A 21,373-nucleotide genomic window follows, 5' to 3' on the forward strand; every position below is an offset into this window, starting at 1 on the left:
TTATGTTAAAGAACCAATGGTTGTAACTACTACAGCCACAACGGCTTTTGATAAACTTTAATTAGACATAGTAGGGCCCTTAGGTAAGGATTATTTTAATAAGAATTATATACTTACAATTCAATGCGAACTTACTAAATATGTTGAAGCTTATGCGTTAGAAAATAAGGATACTATTAGTGTAGCAAAAGCTTTTGTAGAAAATTTTATTTTAAGATATGGAATCCCACGTGAAATTGCCACAGATCAGAATTTATATCATCAACTATGACAGATGTTTGTAAATTATTAAATGTTACCCAATTATCTTCAACGGCATATCATCATCAATCAATAGGTTCTTTAGAGAACACACATAAACATTTAAATGCATACTTAAGAATACAAACAAAATTAACGAAGCTACTTCATGGAGCAATTGGGTACCATTTTGGTGTTTTGCTTATAATACAAGTGTACATAGTTCTACGAAATTTACCCCTTATGAATTAGTTTTTGGTAAGATTTGTAGGCTACCTAGTAACTTAGGAATATAGATCCATTATATAACTCTGATGATTATCCCTTAAATTTAAAATATAAATTACAAAAATCACAAGAAGAAGCTAGAAAAAACTTAGTATTATCAAAAGAGATGCGAAAATGTAATTACGACAAAAATATGAAACCTTTTATTTACAGTCCAAATGACTTGATTTTGTTAAAAAACGAATCAGCATCAAAATTAGAATCTGTGTATAATGGTCCGTACAAGGTTGTCCAAGATTTGTCACCAAATGTAGAAATTATAAAAGATGGTAAAGTAGAATTAGTTCACAAGAATAGAACAAAAATATTTAGAGAATAAGTAACATAAGTTTTGTATTTTAGAAATAAGTGATATTAGAGAAAAAAAAATGATTTCCAGGTAACATCATTTTTTTCTTTTAGGAAGGGCGTGTGGTAGGTAACTGACTGTGTAAGGTTTCCCAGAGACCAAGGTGGTCTGGAATGCCATTAGCAATAAGTATCGGCTCATCCGATACCTCGAAGCAGTCTGTAAGCATTACTGTTTCACTGAATCCTACCCCCTCCACTTCTACGTAATTAAGACTAGTATATAAGCTCTCAAAATTAAATACATCAATATTCCATAACCAAGAGCCGTCGTACACACATTGCCCGCCCACACGGGCGCAGCCCCACACCACAAGAGCTTTCCACACTGATTTTCGATGAAACCCTAATTAAATAGCCGTAAAACCTAATTAAATAAATAAATTATTTGCTCTGAAAGTACAAAAAAAGCCGTTTCGACTTTACTCATAAAAAAACATATTTCAAAATTAAAATCGATTGGGTTCAAAGTCATTGCAACTGTATGCGATCAAGATTCTTCAAATGTCGAAGTAATTAACGATTTAGTTGAAGATGGGATAAGGAGCGGGGCCATGGCATAGCGGGGCGAACCTTATGCAGCTCGAAGCAACGACGTACAAACTGTCAAATGCGTCGCTATGATGGTCCTTAGTCGGCGAACGACCTTCATAGGCGAGCCACGCCATTTCGCACGCGTTTGTGTGATATAAACAAAAATATCAAAACCAGTGTTTTCTTAAAATTTTTAGTGAAATTGAACACCGATCCTTCCTAAAACGTACACTTATGATTGTAATCATAGTACTGAATTTGTTATGCTAGTGTTGTAATTATTTTTGTTTTTTTTTAACTGTCGTTATGTCGTTAAGAAATAAAACTATTTCGTTTGGAAGTTGTGTTTCGTTATTATTATGACCACGCCACAATGCCCCATAGGAGACCCCACTTTACCCCTATACACGGGGCATAGCGGATCAAATGCCTTTTTTATTTAAGTATTCACATCTAGTAGATTAATTACATTATCAACATAAATGTATCGATAGTAATTCGCAATGAGTTAAGCGATTTTAAGTTAAAACTTTTAATTTAATCACATTATTTTGGTTTTTAGGGATGTTTAAACGTTAAGTACCCTTCTATGCCCCCCCCCCCCCTCCTTAATACCAGAAGCACATGTGGGTACATTTCTAAAATTACGTCATTTATAATACTTTAAAAAAAACAACATAATGTACTTTAGTTTAGTCCCCCGACACCGACGACGCATAGATAAAAAAAGTATTACTAGGTACTTATACTAAATTAAAAAAATATATATATATACCTCGTTGAGTTTCTTGCCGGATTCTTCTCAGTAGAGGTTTTTCCGAACCGGTAGTAGATTTTTTTTGACATTCATAAGTGCTTGTTATAGCCTAAATTGAATAAAGATATTTTGACTTTAACTTAGGCTAATTTTGGGGAAAATCAGCATAGTCCCCGCGGGATAGCGATAAACGAATTCTTCGCAGATGAAATCGCGGGCAACAGCTATTCATTCACGGTTCTTTAATATTTTCATCAAAACGCAAAGCGGCCCGACTAATTTCCTTTTTCCTTTTTTTGTGCATTAATTAGGTATGGGTAAAATGTATTTTAAATATTTATCCTAATTTTTACTTAATCATTATTACGGAAACTGATGTTCATTCTGTTCTCTGAAATTAGGTATGCAGTTTATTTGTTATGCATTTCGCTTTCATACCTTGTATCGTGAGCGAAGCAAATGGCCATATGTAATGGTGTTGATAAATTTAATCACTAACGACTTGTTCAAAATCAACAGCTCACAAATTCGACGCTGATTTTCAAACAAGTAGGTAAATATAACGTTTTAATTTAAACTTCCGTGATTTTCACTCATAGTCAAAATATCACAAACGGGACTTTTCACGCTAAAACACACGAGTACCTAATATTTACCTCGCCGTTTCTTCGTTTGGTTCTCGTCGTTTCTTTTTTAGGGTTCCGTAGCCAAAATGGCAAAAACGGAACCCTTATAGTTTCGCCATGTCTGTCTGTCTGTCGGTCTGTCCGTCCGCTGCTTTGCTCAGGGACTATCAATGCTAGAAAGGTGTAACTTTGCACGAATATACTTATATGAAAACTATGCCAGCAAAATGGTATAAGTAAGTAATAAAAAGAAAAAAAAACCCATAGATGTAAAAAGGGGTTTTTTTTTCTCATCCAGACTTATAGTGGGGGGTATAGTTGAATAGGTTAAAAGCCATTAGGGGTTGGTAAACGATTTTTCGATTCAGTGATTTGTTTGCAAAATATTCAACTGTAAAGTGCAAAATTCCATTAAAATCATCGAGCGCCTTGACACCCCCCACTTCAGTCTAGTCGACTGACCATGGCCACTGTAATGTGGTCGAAACTTCGAGGTAAATATTAGTTAAATACTCGTGTGTTTTAGCGTGATATATATGTCCTGTGGTATTTTGACTATAAGTAGGTATGGTACCTACTTAGTGCATACGGATACGGATATCCTGATGGGAAGTCATCACTGCGGCCTATTAACACCCGCAATTAAGAGGGGTATCACAAGTGCCTTGCCGGCCTGTAGGTATTTTAAATTATTAACTCGTTTTGATGAACAAAATAAAACATTCATTAATTTAGTAATTTACTTAATAACATTTTTCTGTTCCATCCTGCCAAGAAATACTAAACTTGCTGGCCCTTAACAGCTTTATCAACCAACGGTTTATTGTTTATTGCCCCTTGTGGTTGATCTCTGATAATGCCAAGCTCTTTACAAACATACTCGCTGATACTGTTTGGGTTTATCAAATCATGGTCATAGGTCAATGCTCCATACGTTGCTGTTCAGTAGGCGTAATTTGTTGAATGTAGGATAATATTGTCGAACGACATTGGAGTACCTAAGTAATAAATGGACGGATGGAGTGATGTAAACAGTTTAAGATCTACGCAGCGTGTTGGTAGTTTTCAAAAACATTACAATTAATAAGTAAGTAGTAGGTGAAAATCAAAAACTGTAACAGAGAAGGATGTTTTACCTAGTTTCAAAAAAGCATTGAAAGTTTTTTAACCGATAAGGCATATTACTCTGTTAGCGAATATCTACTTTCCACTGATTATCATTAGTATTAAATGCAAAATTACTTATAGAACATAATGTAATATTGTTATAATTTAATTATTTCCTATTTTTTTTATTGTATAATTATTTAAATTCATAAGTAAAAATTTGTATGCTGAAAGGCAAGACATGAAGGACAATTATTGTACATCTATATATTAAATTTAATAATTGTATATAGAAACTCATGTTTGACCAAATAAATTATCTTTATCTTTATCTTTAAAAAAATTTACAAATACCCCTCTCGGTCGAACTATAATAAAGGGCTATTAATATACACAATCAATACCTACAACTAGTTTTAAATCCTCTACTTATTAACATAGTAGCTTAGTTAGATCAAAGATAAACGTTTTAAACTTTTGTGATTTTCACTCATAGTCAAAATACCCACAAACGGGACTTATTATCACGCTAAAACAAACACACTCAAGTCTATTCGTGACCACGGCCACTGTAATATGTGGTCGAAACGTCGAGGTAAATATTAGCCTAATAAGATAACTCCCGTTTGTGGTATTTTGAGTATCAATGATATAAAGAAGGACAAACTCCAAAGAATGAGGTCGATTAAACTTTAAAATTCTCCCACTTTCGCGATTGCTAAAAGTGTTACAGTGCTTCACAGATCTCAATGAACATGGCAAAAAAGGAACTACCGCGCCTACCTACGTTACGAAAGTCCATTTTTTACAGTTCGCGGCGTGCGTGCGTGTGTGCTGTTTGTATCTTTTCTTAGTGGTTTTAGTTTGTATTTTGAGATAAAATCACTAATATCGAATCATCCCAGCCTATATACGTCCCACTGCTGGGCACAGGCCTCCTCTCAGAACAAGAGGGCTTGGGCCATAGTTCCCACGCGGGCCCAGTGCGGATTGGGAACTTCACACGCACCAATGAATTGCTTCACAGGTTTGTGCAGGTTTCCTCACGATGTTTTTCCTTCACCGCAAAGCTCGTGTAAATTTCAAATGTAATTCGCACATGAATTTGGAAAAACTCAGAGGTGCGAGCCGGGGTTTGAACCACACGACCCTCTGTTTGAGAGGCGATAGGTCAAACCACTAGGCCACCATAGCCATAATATCGAATAGCGTAATCATAATAATAATTTAATAAATAAAATAAAACGCCCTCGTACAAACTACACCCACGTTCAATTAAATCTTGTACATACTTATAGGAATGACTACCTATTTTATAAACACACTGGGAATGCAGGGAATTTAAAACATAATTTTGTAAGCCGACACCCAGTATGGTGTTTAACGTGGAGTAGAATCCCAATCTACCTTTATCAAAATTAACCAGTTTGCGTTGTATGGTGTTTGCCCTTATCTTTGTGGGATCTACATCATCATCTACATCCTTTTTTTTTTTTTTTTTTTTTTTTTTTGTTATGGCGTTTGTCCGATGGGACAATTTTGCCAGCGTCAAGGTTGAGAGCTACAGATGATACTCGATCCGTCGTTTTTTTTTTTTTAAAAAAAGTAGGTACGGCGCTGTGCTGTCAAGTGACCGGTAGGGTTAGTTCGGGGTACCTACAACAACAACAACAAAAATTGTTAACTACTTATAGACATATACTGGTTAGATAGGACAAACAAAGAAAACATATAATAAGTACGCAAGGGATTATAGTTTGATGTTAAAGTGGGAAATAAATCGAGTTAAGACATCAACAAAGTCAGTATTTACAAAGGAAAGCGTGGACCTAAAACTTGCTGGACGGGGAATAAAGTCAGGGAGATAGTCGTACAAGGAGGCAGGGATATTGGGGCAGTTGAAGAATATGTGGTCCGGTGTACCCTCCTCGAGACCACACTCACACAGCGAATGGTCACGCACGTGGATCTTTGCCAGAAATGAGGGGGTACAGGCATGGCCGAGACGTAATCGAATAATCGTGGAAGTAGCACGTTTGCTGGCTGTCCGATATTTAAAAAACCACGGTTTGGTCGGCAGGTTCGGTTGAATTTCTCCATAAGATTTACCTTTGGAGAGCCGCGAGACACTCCATTCTTGGCTCCAATGTTCAAGAAGATTGGATTTAGCCGAAGCTCTGATGTCCTGGCTAAAGCAGTCTGAGTGGGAAGTACAGCCTATTTGGGTAGCTTGTTTGGCGCATGCGTCAGCCTGCTCGTTACCAGCGATGCCAGCGTGTCCCGGGATCCAAGCGAGAACAACTTCAATGCCTAGTAAGTGACATTTATGGAGGGTTTCTCTAGTTTTAAGGTTAATGTAAAGATTGTCTTTAGCACGAAATGGGAATTTAGAAATATCTTGAAGACAACTACGACAGTCAGAGAAGATAATCGATTTATTTATTTTGTGAGATTCCACATACGAGACAGCCTCAAAGAGGGCAATAGCTTCCCCGGAAAACACTGACGACTTGGGATGACAACTAAAACTGAGCATGATTTTATAGCGAGGGATCCACACTGCCGAACCCACGTTACCCTGCTCAGATAGTTTGGAGGCATCAGTGAATACGGAAGTCCATCCTTCCCATTTTTCTGACAGAGTCTTATTGAAGATGGAGTCTGCGCAGAGAGTATCTTTCTTAATACCAAACGAAAGGATTATGTTAGGCTGGAAGATGAGAGCATCAAAGTTAATGGAGAACAGAGGGTTGCCAGTAAATTTAAGAATTGGGGGATTGTCGGAATATTTTTGGAAGGTTTTTATTAAGCAGGGGACTTCTTTATGCGTCCAGTATTTAGACGAAGGAATTATGTGGGAAAGGTTTAATAGACGAGACATAATTGGGTGGTCGGAATATTGAATAGTTTTCAAAAGGTAGCGGTCAGATAGGAACTGTCTACGGAGTCTCAGTGGGGGATCGAGGCATTCCACTTGAAGGGCATTAATGGGAGAGGACTTCATAGCCCCAGCTATTATTCGGAGGCATCTTGATTGTATCTTATCGAGGCAGGACAACGAAAGTTTGCTGCATGGTTCCAAGAGGAAAGCGCCGTAATCAAGGTGGCTCCGAACGATCGCGTTATACAGTAGTTTCTGTGAGTAGGGATGAGCACCCCACCATACCCCAGAGAGAGCTCTCATCACGTTTATACCTTTCTCACACTTGTTTTGGACATATTTCAGATGGGGAACTCCGGTCATGCGAGAATCCAGATGAACACCTAGAAACTTAACATTATCCTCAACACTCACAGGTTCCTCGTCGATGACAATGTCGATATCGGGAATCCACCTTCTTCTAGAGAATACAACCGCACGGCTCTTGGATGGTGACAAATTTAGGCCATGATCTTGGAGCCACTCATTAAGGTATCTTAAAGCAGCGTTCAGACGGGATGTGCAATCAGGGAAGGAGTCAGAATAATAGTATAGAACAATGTCGTCGGCATATTGCAGAATGTCACAGAAGGAATCAACAGTTTTATCAAGGTCCGAGGTGTAAAGGCTGTACAGGATTGGACTGAGGACAGATCCTTGCGGTAGGCCCTTCCAGATAGTCCTGGGAGGTAGCATATGGTTGTCGGAGCGAACACAGATAGAGCGTTCCATAAAGAGATTGCATATAACGTGTATCATCTTACTCGGGATACTCAGCTGTTGCATTTTCTGCCTGAGTAGCGGAAGCTGTACATTATCATATGCCGAGGTGATATCAAGGAACACGCCCACCAGGTGTTGACCTCTAGAGAGAGCTAATCTAATATCGGAGGTGAGGATGGACAAACTGTCCATGGTTCCCAGTCCTCTACGGAACCCGAATTGGGATTGAGAAAGAATATGGCGACTCTCTAGAATCCACTCTAGCCTATTTTTGATTAAGTGCTCCAGGATCTTGGCTAACACAGATGAAAGTGCGATTGGCCTACGTGAGGAGGGGTCAGAAGGATCTTTATTGGGCTTTAGAAGTGGGATGACAATTTGTTGTTTCCATGGGTCGGGGATGGAGCCAGATTCGTAAATTTTGTTGAATATGGAAAGCAGAAAACGTTTTGAAAGATCGGTACAGTTTTTGAGAAAGGAGTAGGGGATACCATCAATCCCCGGAGAAGAGTCATCCAAGTGATCCAGGATAGCAGATAGTTCCGAAAAGGAGAAAGGTTCATCCATTCTGTCTGACGAAGGGGGGGACGGGGAGGGTGGAAAGCAATCTTCCGCAGGTGCATATGGAGGGGCTAGTTTGTCCAGGAATGCGTCTAACCAATCATTCGGGTCGTTAGATGCCTGGTTTGCCTTAGATAACGATCCGCGATATCGTTTTATGTTTTTCCATACTATGGAAGGTGGGGTGCGCGGGGACATGCTTTCACAAAAACGCGTCCATCCTAGCCTTTTTTTAGCCAGCAGGAGTTTCTTACATCGGGCGTTAGATTTTTGAAAGGATAGGTAATAGTCCATGTTGCTCAAATCGGAAAGAAATTGATCTTCGGCTCGATCCCGTTCTTTAATTGCGGTCGTACATTCTGCATCCCACCAGGGAGGAGACGGAATTTTATTTATTGAAGTATTTTTTACGGGGAAGCAGGAATTAGCGGATGAGGATAAAATGGAGACAAAACTGTTGTATGATTCTAGGAAATTTTCATGCGAGACAGGGGGCAGCAGTTGTACTTCAGTCTCTACCAGGGAAGAGAATTCCCCCCAGTCGGCCTTGTCTAGTCTAAACTTTAGGAGAGGAGGGAGTGGAGGAGGAGTTGATACACCAATAGGGAATGAAATAAGGATGGGGTAATGGTCACTCCCATACGACCTACCGAGGATTTGCCAATCAAGGCTAGAAGCTAGGCCAGGAGAAGTTAAGGTTAAGTCTACTGCGCTAGGATTTTGCTGTGGAGATGTTCTCCTAGTGGGGGAACCATTGTTTAATAGACACAAGTTAGAGCTGTCAAAGATATCTAGCAGGAGCTGTGAGTTGGGGTCACAAGAGTGGGATCCCCATAGACTATTATGGCAATTAAAATCGCCCATGACAACTAAAGGACCGGGAAGGGAGGACAGAATAGAGTCTAGTTCGGTGATGAGGAAGGGATTAGGGTACGGAATATATATAGATACGAAGGTTGACGCTAAGGTCCTAACAGCTACAATATTGATACCTGGGGAATGTTGGGGAATGGAGCACAGGGAATACGAAAGGGAACGTTTGACAAGGATGGCAGAACCATCCCAACCCTCAACACTGTCATCGCGGAGGCATGAAAAGCCAGGGACCCTGAAGCGGGAACCCGCCTTCAACCATGTCTCCGAAATGGCGAGTAAAAAAGGTTTATATTTGTTTATTAAATAGGATAATTCGTGTTTTTTGTTTCTAATACTTCTACTGTTCCATTGTATGACCGTTTGGCAGACTGTACTGGCCATTATTTGGAGAGATTGTTGTAGACAGTTGGTTAAGCATTTCTATGACGTTGTACGGTATAGCATCAGAGAATTTAGAGAGTAGGTTTACTAAAGTGCTGATAAGCAGCTTAATAAGATTGTCATTCGGAGATACTGATGCATCAGTATCGCTGTTTATGTAAGCGCAGCCGTTAGGCTGTGAGGATTGAGGTGTGCGAGTAATATTGTCATGGGCAGCTTTATCGTAGCCCGGGCTACGTGGAGGGATCGCACGACGAGGTGTGAAAGTGGTTTTCCTATATGACCGAGGGGTTTGGGAACGTTGAGAGTGGGGAGGGTGTAGAGGATCCAAGGGCGTTGGGCCGAACAAGTCATCACTGTTAGAGTAAGATTGTTGAGAATTGCGGGCAGTATCAGCGAAGGACCGACGGACAGGTCGGAATCGAAGGGAGGCTTCGTTGTACGGGATATTTTCCTCCGACATTACCTGCTTAATTGCCTTCTGTCTTGCATGTTCAGGACATGAGGAGCGGGTGGCAAAGTGGGGACCGCTACAGGATAGACAGGTGGCCTTGTCTTCCAGTACGGAGCACGAGTCTCCTTCGTGTGGTTGTGCGCATTTGTAGCAACGAGGCTTGGAACGGCACGCAGCCTTAACGTGGCCAAAGCGACAGCACTTGTTGCACTGGATTGAGGGAAGTTGGTAGGTCTCTACGGGCAAAGAGGTGTAGAAGGAGAATATTTTCTCCGGCAGAGTTTGGCCAATAAACGTTAATGCCACAGTTTGAGTGGGGATCCACACGGTCTTACCATCCTCAGTTGATTTTCGATTCAGACGACGAGCTTTTATCACCTTGGAATCATCATTCGAATATTCTAGTGAGTTGACGAATTCCTCTAAGGTCCATTCTACAGGGACATTACGAACAAGTCCCATCCGGGTGACATTATATGTAGGTATAGTCGCGGAGTATTGGTGCTGCGAGAGAATGGGGTGTACTATAAATTCATTGGCCGATTTAGCGTCAATGAATTCCACGATTATCCTATTACGACCGCTGGGTTTGATGCCAGCCTGTTTGATGCCTCTAATGCCATTTTGGTGTATGAGCTTGGCGAATTTAAGAGGGCGGATGGAATAACCGGAGGCAGGGTCTTCTGTTATTGAAACGACTTGTACGATAAACGGTGCTTTATCACCCGGGCCGTACAACAATTTGGTACCCGGGGCGTATTCGGGGACAGTGTAAGTGTGTTGGATGGAAGCCGCGGCTGGGACATCCATATTACGTTTATCAATAATTTCGTTGACAATATTTTGGATTCCACACCACGCTTACGCGGTACCGTCAATACGACCCGGTTACCATCACCTTTGCCCCCATCAGGGGGTTCGTTACCTTCCATCTCCCACCAAAACAGACAAAACGCTCACAAAACGAACACTCACTGGTTAGTTAGACTAGTTTAACTACACAGAAATCGCCGATGTAATTATAAATGGTTTTTTTTAAGGGAAAAACAAGATTTTATTTTCGGCACGTGTAGCAAGCAACACTTCCGAGCATCTACATCCTTCCTCGAAAAAGTATTTAACTGTCAGTGTCAGTCGCACTTGACTGTCAAGTGTCATTAAGTTTATGTCAAATTCATTGTTATTTTCATTTCATAATTATTATCTTAGACCTAATTAAAACAATACGACTGCAATTGGAATAGTTAAAAAAATAAGAACAATGTCCTTTACGAAGAAAGATGTCGTCCTCACTGACGACCGACCAAAAACTCTGTTATTGCAAAAACATTCCGACTATTTAGCTGGTTATGGCTTAAACAAAGATGACTTTGAATACTGTATGACTGAATATCTCCGTATGTCCGGGATATACTGGACCGTTACTGCAATGGAACTTATGGGACAATCATTCAGGTACTTTTTAATTATTATAACTCTAACCTAAAAGTAAAGCAGTGTTGCAGAAATTGCAACGCATCAAAAGAGATAATAAAATTATTTCTTTTGCTAAGCTTTGGTTAGCGTCTTTTTAGAAAGTGCTATTATTTATTAACTGTTATGGTATAAATTACTTTGTCATTGCTGTTGATCAACACTGAATGTTGCTGATGAATGACTCACCTATAAGATAAACAATTTAAGTACTAATAAACAACGAAGTATGAACAAACTAGCAATTTTCACAATTGGCTCATAATAAAGCACTTCCTTAGCAATTTTCCTTATTTTGTAAACAATTATTTCATTAAAATATTTAACACAAATTAATCATTTAAGTATTTTTATTTCAATCTACGAGTTACACTAATTGGAAAGCTTCAAACATTTCTTGCATTCATATATGCTCTAATAATTGACAGTTAAAACTGTTTATAGCGACACCAGTTATAATGACATATCCAATGTAGGTATGACCAACAAAAAAGTCCCAACATGATCTTATATACCAAAATAACACTGGTATACAATTATAATACAATACAACACTGGTTATAATGAGCAACCGTGTTTAACGTAAGAAACTAATATTGCTGTCCCTTCGAAGTTGTTACCTCCTAATGCCCAAGTCAAATTTTGATTTATGAACATCAAACTTTAAGTCATTTATGATAGTTTGATTTAAAAATACAATAAGTCCTTTATAAAGGACTCTGGGGGTTAGGAGGGTAAATGGCTTAGACTGTATTTCACATAATTTCTTTTCCTGCTTCTAGGATGCCCAAAGAAGAGATAATTGAGTTCATATCATCATGCCAGGACAGCGAGAGTGGCGGCATCTCTGCTAGCATAGGACATGATCCGCATATGCTTTACACATTAAGTGCAGTGCAGGTACAGTAAATAAAAACTTCACACACTCAGTCCCAAACTGACAATCAGGTTCTCTGTTCCTAGGCAGTTTTCGCTACAAGGGGTCATTCAAGTATTAGGTATGTATGCCCCAAAAGGGAGTGGGGGGATCTTTTGTGACTAAAAATGAAATGTATGTTAAATTACTTTACGATTCTTAGAATTGCTTGGCTTTCTAGTTTGGGAGACTAACAATAACCAAACCAGAACAGCTTACAACAATATATACAATTGTTTACGTAAGCATGGGGGTGGGGGTTAGAACTTTGCTTACTTTTGCTGACAAAGGGATGGGGTAGTCAAAAAGTACTAAAATTCTGCTTACATAATACTTAAATAACCCCCAAGCGGAAAAATACGAGTGTAGCGTGCAGTGAGCGATATGTGGTTGCGAATATATTAACTGTTAAAGGGTGAATCAACTATTTCTTGTTGTTATTCTGTTCTTCAGCGAGGGGACAAAAGTTATACTAACATTCTTATTAGATGACCAATTATAGAAGGGGCTTACAATTATCACAAACATGGATGTTTGGCAAACTTACGGTGTGAGTGAGTGAGTGAGGAGACGGTAACTATAGCAATGAGTGACAAGAAAAAGTTGATTGACCCTAGTATAATACTTAATTGATTTTCTTCCAAATTAACTTATGTAATTTTCACCTTAAATTAACTACTGTGATATTTTTTAATTTGCTGTTATTTGTTTTTAGATACTAGCCATATATGACAGACTGGATGCCATAGATGTGGAAGGTGTGGTTAGATTTGTTAAGGCCATGCAACAGGAGGATGGCAGCTTCTTTGGTAAACAATTTAAATTTTCATCCTCAATTTTTTTTCTTTAACCTTTCATGAGGTACAAGCAATAGACATTAGAATAAATCTACGAAATTATCTAAAGTACTTTTCGGATAGGATGGGTAATGACACATGTCATTAAGCAATTAAAGGGTTGTGACAATTTAAACTTGAATCGATTTATTGCGATTCTCGATTAAATATGCTAAGGGTGTGTAATCGATTTTATTAGTGATAGTTTATATTTTTATTTAACTAGTTTTTGCCTGCGGCTTCACCCGCGTAGCAAGTGTTTTTGCTTGTATATCGGGATCTCACAAACCATGCGGTCTTCTTGTGCACGCCGCGTGCGCGCCGCGTTCCCGCTCCGCCGAGAAACCACCGGCAAAAACGCTAGTGTGCATAAGCTCTTTCTGTGGTCCTGTGATGAGGTAACTAAAAAAAATTAACATTTCAGGTGACAAATGGGGAGAGGTAGACACTCGGTTCTCATTCTGTGCTGTCATGTGCCTGTCACTGTTGCATCGGCTTGACGCCATCAATGTGAACAAAGCTGTGGAGTTTGTACTGAGCTGCATGAACTTTGATGGAGGTTTTGGTTCCAAACCTGGCTCTGAGAGCCATGCAGGTGTAGTATTTCTTTTCTTTTAGCTTTCTGTTAAAAATGAGCTGGTAATATTTTCTTAAAGTTGAATTTAAAATTTATTAATTTAATTTGTAGCATTATGTAACCATAGTTTTTAAGCTTTGATGCAGGTACGTAGGATAGCCTACTTTTTAGTCGCCTAAAAGAATTATAATTGTGGCTATACCCTACAAGGGTGCATAATGTTGTAAGACTTATTAGAATAAGGCCTTATGTAATTTATGTTTTTTGCCATATAAATAAATACTAAATACTGAAAATACCTGCCAAATAAGCCAGACTCGCACCGAGGTTTCCGTAAAAATTTGTAGGTACTTATCTATGATTATCAATCTGATCATTTTAGATTGGATACTGACATAGACAGACATCAAAAATTAAGATTTAGAGATTGATCTTATTATTTATTTATGCTACAGGAGCTACCTTCATACCAAATTTCAACTTTACAAGAAGTACTCTATAGGTTTTGATTGCCCGAAAAATTCTATGGAAACACCTTTTTTGATGTCTAACTATATTTTTTGATTGCGTTGACATAAAAGATAGATTTTTCACTGCTCCAACGGATACCTCGGAATTTGACACGCCCAAAATAGGGTTCCGTAGCCATTACGAAAAAGTTAAGTAATATTTTTCTAAGGATTTCGTATTTTATACGGAATCTTCCAAGTTTAGGTATATTTTATACCTTAGGCTGCTATTTAAGAGTAAAACTATTAATAATTCTCAAGCAAACTTAGCCGTTATAGTTTTCCTTGAAAGTTTGATATACTTACTACCATCCTGAATTTTTTAAATTTTTTCCACCCACCTGTTTAGATTTTAGAGAGGGGAGGGACGCTCGATTTTAATGAAAATTTGCAGTTTAAAGTTGAATGTTTCGCAAAAAAAACAATGAATCGAAAAATCGTCTTAGCAAACCCCTAATGGTTTTAAAAGATCTATCCAACGATACCCCACACTATAGGGTTGGATGAGAAAAAAAAAACACCCCCACTTTACGTCTATGGGAGGTACCCCAAAAAAAATTTTTAATTTTTTATTGTACCATTTTGTCGGCCGGCATAGTTTACATACATAATCCGTGCAAAATTACAGCTTTCTAGCATTGATAGTCCCTGAGCAAAGCCGCGGACGGACGGACAGACAGACAGACATGGCGAAACTATAGTTCCGTTTTTGCCATTTTGGCTACGGATGGTAACAGTGATCCTATAAGTGTTCCATTTTTCCGACTGAGGTACAGGCGTGCAGTCAATTCCAGGGTAGGCAGCTGCTAGTTTACGCCTGCATCAGCGTGCTAGCCCACCTCAGCAGGATAGGCAACACTAGCATTGCCTACCCTCAATGCACGCCACTGCTAGCGCTGCCTACCCACAAGTGCATCTAAAACCTGTTGTAGGTTTAATCTACTGCTGCGTAGGCACACTGTCCATCTGCCGTCGTATGGACGCGCTGCGGGCGGACGAGTTAGCGTGGTGGCTGTGCGAGCGGCAACTCCCCAGCGGTGGTCTCAACGGTCGCCCGGAAAAGCTGCCCGATCTCTGCTACTCCTGGTACATACTAATGCAACTTTGTACTCCCGGCTACGCCTCTTGGGAGAATTAAAAATAGATTATTTCGCTATCGGTATAGCGAATGAGGCAGATAAGCAATGATGGCCAGTACAGACTGACTGCCAATACAAACCTGCGAAGAAATTCAATGGTATGTGTGAAGTTCCCAATCCGCACTGGGCCCGTACGGCCCAAGCCCTCTCATCCTGAAAGAAGGCCTGTGCCCTGCTGGGCACTACGACAGTGAGACGTATATAGGCGGGGATAATGATGATGATGACAGACTGACTTTCATTGTGTCATTGCCCATACATTTTTCGATGCAGTTGGTACAACTGCACGCTGACTTTCCCGGAATAAATTAACTGTTTACGCGTACAAAGCCGAGGGTAAAGGCTAGTCGGCAAATAAGTCTTGTGTTTAATAAATAATTCTGTGATATGTATTTTTAAAAGAACTACACTTAGGGGCTGTTTCACCATCCATTGATTAGCGTTAACCGACGGTTAAATGTGATGCCGTCTCCGTCTATTCGAACTAAACAAATAGAGACGGCATCACACCTAACCGCCAGTTAACACTAATCAATGGATGGTGAAACAGCCCCTTACAATAGTTAAGTACCTATTCTTACTTTTGTCTTTTATTTTCTAGGTGGGTAATGTCATCGCTGACAATGCTGAACAGGATACACTGGGTCGACAAGAAATCTCTAGAGCAATTCATCCTAGCGTGCCAGGACGCCGAAACCGGTGGCTTTAGCGATAGACCTGGCGACATAACAGATCCTTTTCACACCCTCTTTGGCCTCACAGGACTTTCGTTACTTGGCAACACCAACATCAAAGCTGTTAACCCTACGTATTGCTTGCCTCAAGAAACCATAGACAGATTACGGCTAGAACCCCAAGTTCTACATATTTAGTTTTAAGTGAAAGTTTATTATAATATTTATTTATTCACTCTTGTATATTGGATGGAATATTAAATCATTTTGTTTTTAAAAATCTAGTTTTCCTTTATTTCGGTATTTTAATCACAATCGTTTGAGATTTGTCTTATCAATGATGCATTTTGCCAAAAAAATATAACACCACCTTGTGTTTGTGGAATAGACATGGGAAATCTCGACTCCGACAAGGGATCTGATTCACTAAATCCAGCTCCGGTATCGGTACCGAATCCGCTTATTGACTCCGACTCCTTTATTGACTCCGGTTCTTTCGAGCGATAGTTTGTCTGGCCGATCGGGCTCGATTCGGCACGGCAGGGCTACTACGAAACTCGAAGTTCGTGTCGTGCGGCCCCTATGTCACTTATACTATTTAATACGAGAGCGAGATTGACGGTACGATACGAACTTCAAGTTTCGTAGTAGCCCTGCTGAAGTGGAATATAGGTATACTTACTACTAGCGAACCGGCACCGGGGAGCGGCTCTGAAATTGGTATCATGCTATCCCTCTTCCTCTCGTGATAAATGCTGTTAGCGTGAGCGGGATGGCACATATCCGATCCGACGTGATTGAACGAAAGTGACGTGAGTGCCGTAGCTGTATCGCCGATCGCGAGTCGCTCGATCCAATAGGTTGGTCGGAGTTAGTAATTCCTCGGAGTCGATAAGATTTGAAAGCATAAGGGATTCGGATACGCTTAGGATCTGACTCTTGAATCTTTATATCCGGATTTACCCATCTCTATTGTGGAAAATATTTAAAATTGTAAACGTATAGTATAACTATAAGTAAGTATGACTATCATATGATGAAGCAATCAAGCTGCAATGTCTGAAATCAATCAATCAACTATTCCTGCCTAAATTTGAACCATCTTTAAGTATCCAAGTGTTTCGAGTAAATTATGCATTAAATATTACAGCGCTCTAATTTAGGTCAATAAAATGTCCCTTCTTGGGCGGAACGACGGTAAGTACATTTTTTTTAGTTTCAAACTTGGAGATGTTCCTCGTATATTTGGCAAAGTAGCAATCACCTACAACCAGCCAGCTGATCGTTAATAAAAAACAATACCACTCCATGCAGTCGGGTAAACAAAACCATTGATATGACATTGACAGCTTCTTTTGAGGTTAATTTCAAAATAAACAAAACATGAAAACGTTGATCGGTTTTGTTTGAAAGTTTAATTAAAGAATGTCGCCGGTGCATTATTTTCAATTGTTTATTTTTAGCTTTTGCATTAATTCATTTTCTTTGTTCGTTTACTTGTCCTACTATGGTGAAAGTATAATGTGTTTCAATGATACATTTGAGCCGGAATACGACTATATTATTGGTAAGCCGTGATCCATTTACTTAAAGTAAAGTTAATAGAGAATTCAGATAATAACATAAATCATCAGAAGATTTAAAAAAAATATTGAACATGTTCGTAACCAGTTGCATTGGTTATAAACCGTGTCTCAACTGCTTACGCGCTCCTCGGGACATTTATAGAGCTATGTTCTAATAAAAAATACATACATGTATTTAAATGATGTGGCTACTTAAAACCCTAAAACGTAAATACTTCAAGTAAGCATATCATGACATCAGCAAGTAAGTATAGCAGTCTATTTTTTATTTATAAACTACTGTTTCATTTTCCTCATAGTTTCTCTTGACTTAGTTAGCCTTAATGAAAATTAATTAATTATCATTCTTTTTTTTAGTTGGATCAGGAACAGCTGGCTCTCTGATTGCCCACAGAATAGCAACGGAAACAAACTATACTTTTATAGTGCTTGAAGCAGGAGGGAAAGGAAATGCCCTGTTTGATATACCAGTGCTTGGGCCTTTGCTCCATGGCTCCGTTTACGACTGGCTGTTCCAGAGTGTGCCACAAGACAATGCTTGCCTGGCCATGAGAAATAAAGTAAGTATATTGTGAATATTGTGATACACCTATCAGCTCTGATTCAGTTCAAATTTTAATATTTGTTTAGATACCTACTGCAATACCGCGTAACTAGCATCCATAAGGTATAATTTTAGCTGCACTAACAGTACTGACATTGTACTGTTCTGTCAGTGAAAATTATACCTTATGGAAAATGCTAGTTTACGCGGTATTGCATATCATCAACAATACCTCGTGTGTTCATAAGTTTTGAGACGAAATAAAAGTTACATAAAAAATTCAAAAATTAAGTTATATTTATAAAATTTTCAGCTAATGATAAGTTGACACTAACCAACAAATTACATGCAATTCTACTCGAAATGACCGCCTCGATTCTTTATACAAGCTCTTAGACGTTCGGGCCAATCTTCAATCGCAGCACGAATCTTCTCCAGTGGGATTTGCTTCGCTTTTCTGATGAGCGCCCGCTTTAGAGAATCCAAGTTTGGATGGGACTTTTGGCAGGCCCTGAGTTCCAATTCAGTCCACAAAGAGTAGTCCAGTGGGTTGAGATCAGGACTGGAGGGTGGCCATTCTTCCACCGCGATGAAGTCTGGCAAATTTTCTCTTAACAAGCTTGAGTCGTTTAGCCTTGTGGGCCGGTGCTGAGTCTTGCTGGAAAATCCATTCTTTGCCATGAAATAAAGTATTAGACAGGGGTTTCACCACAGTTCTAAATGTCACTTTGATAATTTTTTGCTTTCACCTTCACGCCTTGTGGCAAAAATGGAGTGGAGTGACACCTTCGTACGAAACCCCCACCATACCATCACACTCGCCGGATGATGGGTACGCCAGACATTTCGTGCTGAAGCTGGAAATCTTTGCTGCTTTTGGCATAAACTTTATTGTTTTGTCGGTGGAACTTTTCTTCGACCGTGAAAATTTTTTCATCGGTGAAGAGTATCTTTTTTGCATCGTGTCTCTTAAGCAGCACTGGACAACGTTCGCGTCGTAATTTACGGAGGCGATCATTTAGGAAGTGAACTTTTCTACGACTGTAAGCCTTCACCTTGAGATCGTATTTCAATATTCTGTTGACTGAAATGCGCGAAATGTTAGTCTGCAGAGCGAGTTTCTTCTGAGTGCGACACGGATTTCGACGAAGACGCTCTGTAATTTTTTTGATATTCGCAGTCGTTCTTACAGACCTCGGGGCGGCCACTCCTTTGGCGATTCTTCAGAGAATTAGTCTCCTTGTAACGTTTTATGGTGTAATACACAAAGTTGCGGCTTATCCCAAAACATTTTATGTCACGGAAAATCTCCATTGGTTTTTTTTCCAGCCATATAAAGCGAAATAACAGTCGCACGTAATTCTTTTGTTTCCTCCATCACGAGAAAAATAGTTGAAATGAATTTTAAAATGCACAAATAGAACACGAACATTCCAAATTCAAAATTAGAAAAAGAAATAAAACAGCTGCCAGTATTATTTTGTTTTATTTTTAATCTCGAAGTTTGTCTCAAAACTTATGAACACACGAGGGATTATTAAAAAAATACCTTGTCGAGTTTCATTGCTGGATTATTCTTAAACAAAAGTTTTTCCAAACTGGTGGTTTTTTTTACATTCATTAGTGCTTGTCAAGCCCTAAATTGGTAAAGATATTTTGACTTGACTTTGACTTTATGGAAGAAAAAAAACATTACAGAATTATTAATAGGATATAGTGTAAAGATTGAAATGCAATGGTGGGCCAATAGGCTAAACTCCTAAAAATTAAAATATATAATTTGTCTGTCAATTAAAATTTCAACAAATATGAGAAACATTTTTCGTTTGTCAATTAAACAAATAATTATGCATAAGTAGCCTTTTAAAGTTCCGTATGACCTCACACCTACTCGTATGTAGGTACACTTTTTACTATCCTTAGTGAAGTCATGGGGCCCCACTTCTGGTCTTTGATAGAAAGAAAAAATATGCATCCAATTGACAAGATTTAATTTAACACCTGTAAATTACTACAGGAACCAAGAGTTTTGCCTCCTGAACATGGGAAAATATTTATTATAATTTATTTCTCCATATTTAAAAAAAAGACACTACCACTACCACAGAATAGATAATGTTTCCTTTGCCTTTTTCACCAGAAAAAGGAGCTCTCATAATTTTGACAATGTCTATGTTAGATTAACATGTTTTTTTTTTAATAGAGACTAGACAAAGTAATGGATCTATTGTGTGGTAGTTTTGGAGTTATGCCCTTTTTAAAATAAGCACATCTAAATTTTTAAAATATCAGCGTCTTTCTGTTTCCAAACAGAATACAGATAATGAATCAAATTATAGTCTTAGAAATATGAAATCTTGTCAATTGCTTCTGATATTCTAACTAACAGAGTAAGGGGCTGTTTCACCACCCATTGATTAACTTTATTATGATGGATAAATGTGATGCCGTCTCCGTCTATTTGAACAAAACAAATAGAGATGGCATCACATTTATACATCAAATAAATTTAATCAATGGATGGTGACACAGTGGTTAAGCATAATATTTTTTACCCAGGAAATAACCCAATTATTATAAAGCTTTAGCTAAATTTTTGCTGTGATAAAATTAATGACAGCTTTAAAAATTACATATTATCCAAGTCTTCATCTACTTACCAACCTGCATTTTAACTAAATTATTATACTTTTAGAAATGTACACTCACCAAGGAAAAATAGTTGGGGGATCTTCGAAACTGAACAACATGGTGCATGTTCGCGGGAACATATCACATTATGTGAACTGGTTTCACGGAAACACAGTGCAAAGTACATACAAGCCAGTTTGAATTTATTGAAAAGGAGTTGCTACATATAAATAAGTTGTTGTACGAAAGTGAGTTAGCTGACGCTGTGATACATGCTGCTGAAGAATTAGGACATAAGATTAAAAGTGATGAAAATTATTTTGGTAAAGTATGCTAAGTCAAAGAAAAGGTGGAAGATGGTCAATGTCTGACAATCTGAAAGCGGAACATGTTAAAACAAATGCATTAGTACAAAAGGTATTAATCAGAAATAAAGCAGCATACGGTGTCCAAGTATTAAAATCAGCCAGGAAATTGAATGCTATGCCAGAAAGGGTGTTATTGTTTCAGCGGGAACCTACAATACCCCAAAAATATTGCAACTATCTGGAATTGGACCGAAAGAATTTGCTTGAGTCTTTAGAAATCCCTGTATTCAAAGATTTGCCAGTTGGTGAAAATCTACAAAGACCATGTCACCACTGGTTTGGATTTAGTGTTATTTGATAATTCA

General features: G+C 38.7%; 2 protein-coding genes and 1 long non-coding RNA gene across 4 annotated transcripts in view; 2 read left to right on the top strand and 1 right to left on the bottom strand.

The window, feature by feature from the left end:
- LOC141428854 (galactokinase-like) overlaps window positions 1–21,373 on the bottom strand; it is a 70,535-nt gene that overhangs the window by 16,696 nt on the left and 32,466 nt on the right. The gene's annotated exons all lie outside the window — the stretch shown is intronic.
- LOC141428856 (geranylgeranyl transferase type-2 subunit beta-like) lies at window positions 10,963–16,219 on the top strand. 2 transcript variants are annotated; one of them, XM_074088893.1, is made up of 6 exons: window positions 10,963–11,270; window positions 12,071–12,188; window positions 12,920–13,013; window positions 13,465–13,635; window positions 15,059–15,212; window positions 15,867–16,219. In XM_074088893.1, the coding sequence occupies exons 1-6, from the start codon at window positions 11,077–11,079 to the stop codon at window positions 16,135–16,137; spliced, it is 1,002 nt and encodes a 333-aa protein (XP_073944994.1). In that variant the 5' UTR covers window positions 10,963–11,076; the 3' UTR covers window positions 16,138–16,219. The 2 variants fall into 2 exon arrangements, with proteins under 2 accessions (XP_073944994.1, XP_073944995.1); XM_074088894.1 differs by having other exon boundaries at window positions 15,080–15,212.
- Window positions 17,321–20,833, top strand: LOC141428857 (uncharacterized). The gene is made up of 3 exons (XR_012451477.1): window positions 17,321–17,506; window positions 17,883–18,085; window positions 20,765–20,833. It is a non-coding gene; the product is annotated as an uncharacterized lncRNA (long non-coding RNA).

This window comes from Choristoneura fumiferana, chromosome 6 (genome assembly GCF_025370935.1).
Source record: "Choristoneura fumiferana chromosome 6, NRCan_CFum_1, whole genome shotgun sequence".
NCBI lineage: Eukaryota > Metazoa > Arthropoda > Insecta > Lepidoptera > Tortricidae > Choristoneura > Choristoneura fumiferana.

What these genes read in the sequence shown, in the direction of transcription:
- LOC141428856 (XM_074088893.1), top strand. Translation starts at nt 11,077, where the DNA reads ATGTCCTTTACGAAGAAAGATGTCGTCCTCACTGACGACCGACCAAAA. An exon ending in GGAGGATGGCAGCTTCTTTG is followed by an intron (nt 13,014 to 13,464) that starts GTAAACAATTTA and finishes TTAACATTTCAG; the next exon opens with GTGACAAATGGGGAGAGGTA. An exon ending in CCCGATCTCTGCTACTCCTG is followed by an intron (nt 15,213 to 15,866) that starts GTACATACTAAT and finishes TTTATTTTCTAG; the next exon opens with GTGGGTAATGTCATCGCTGA.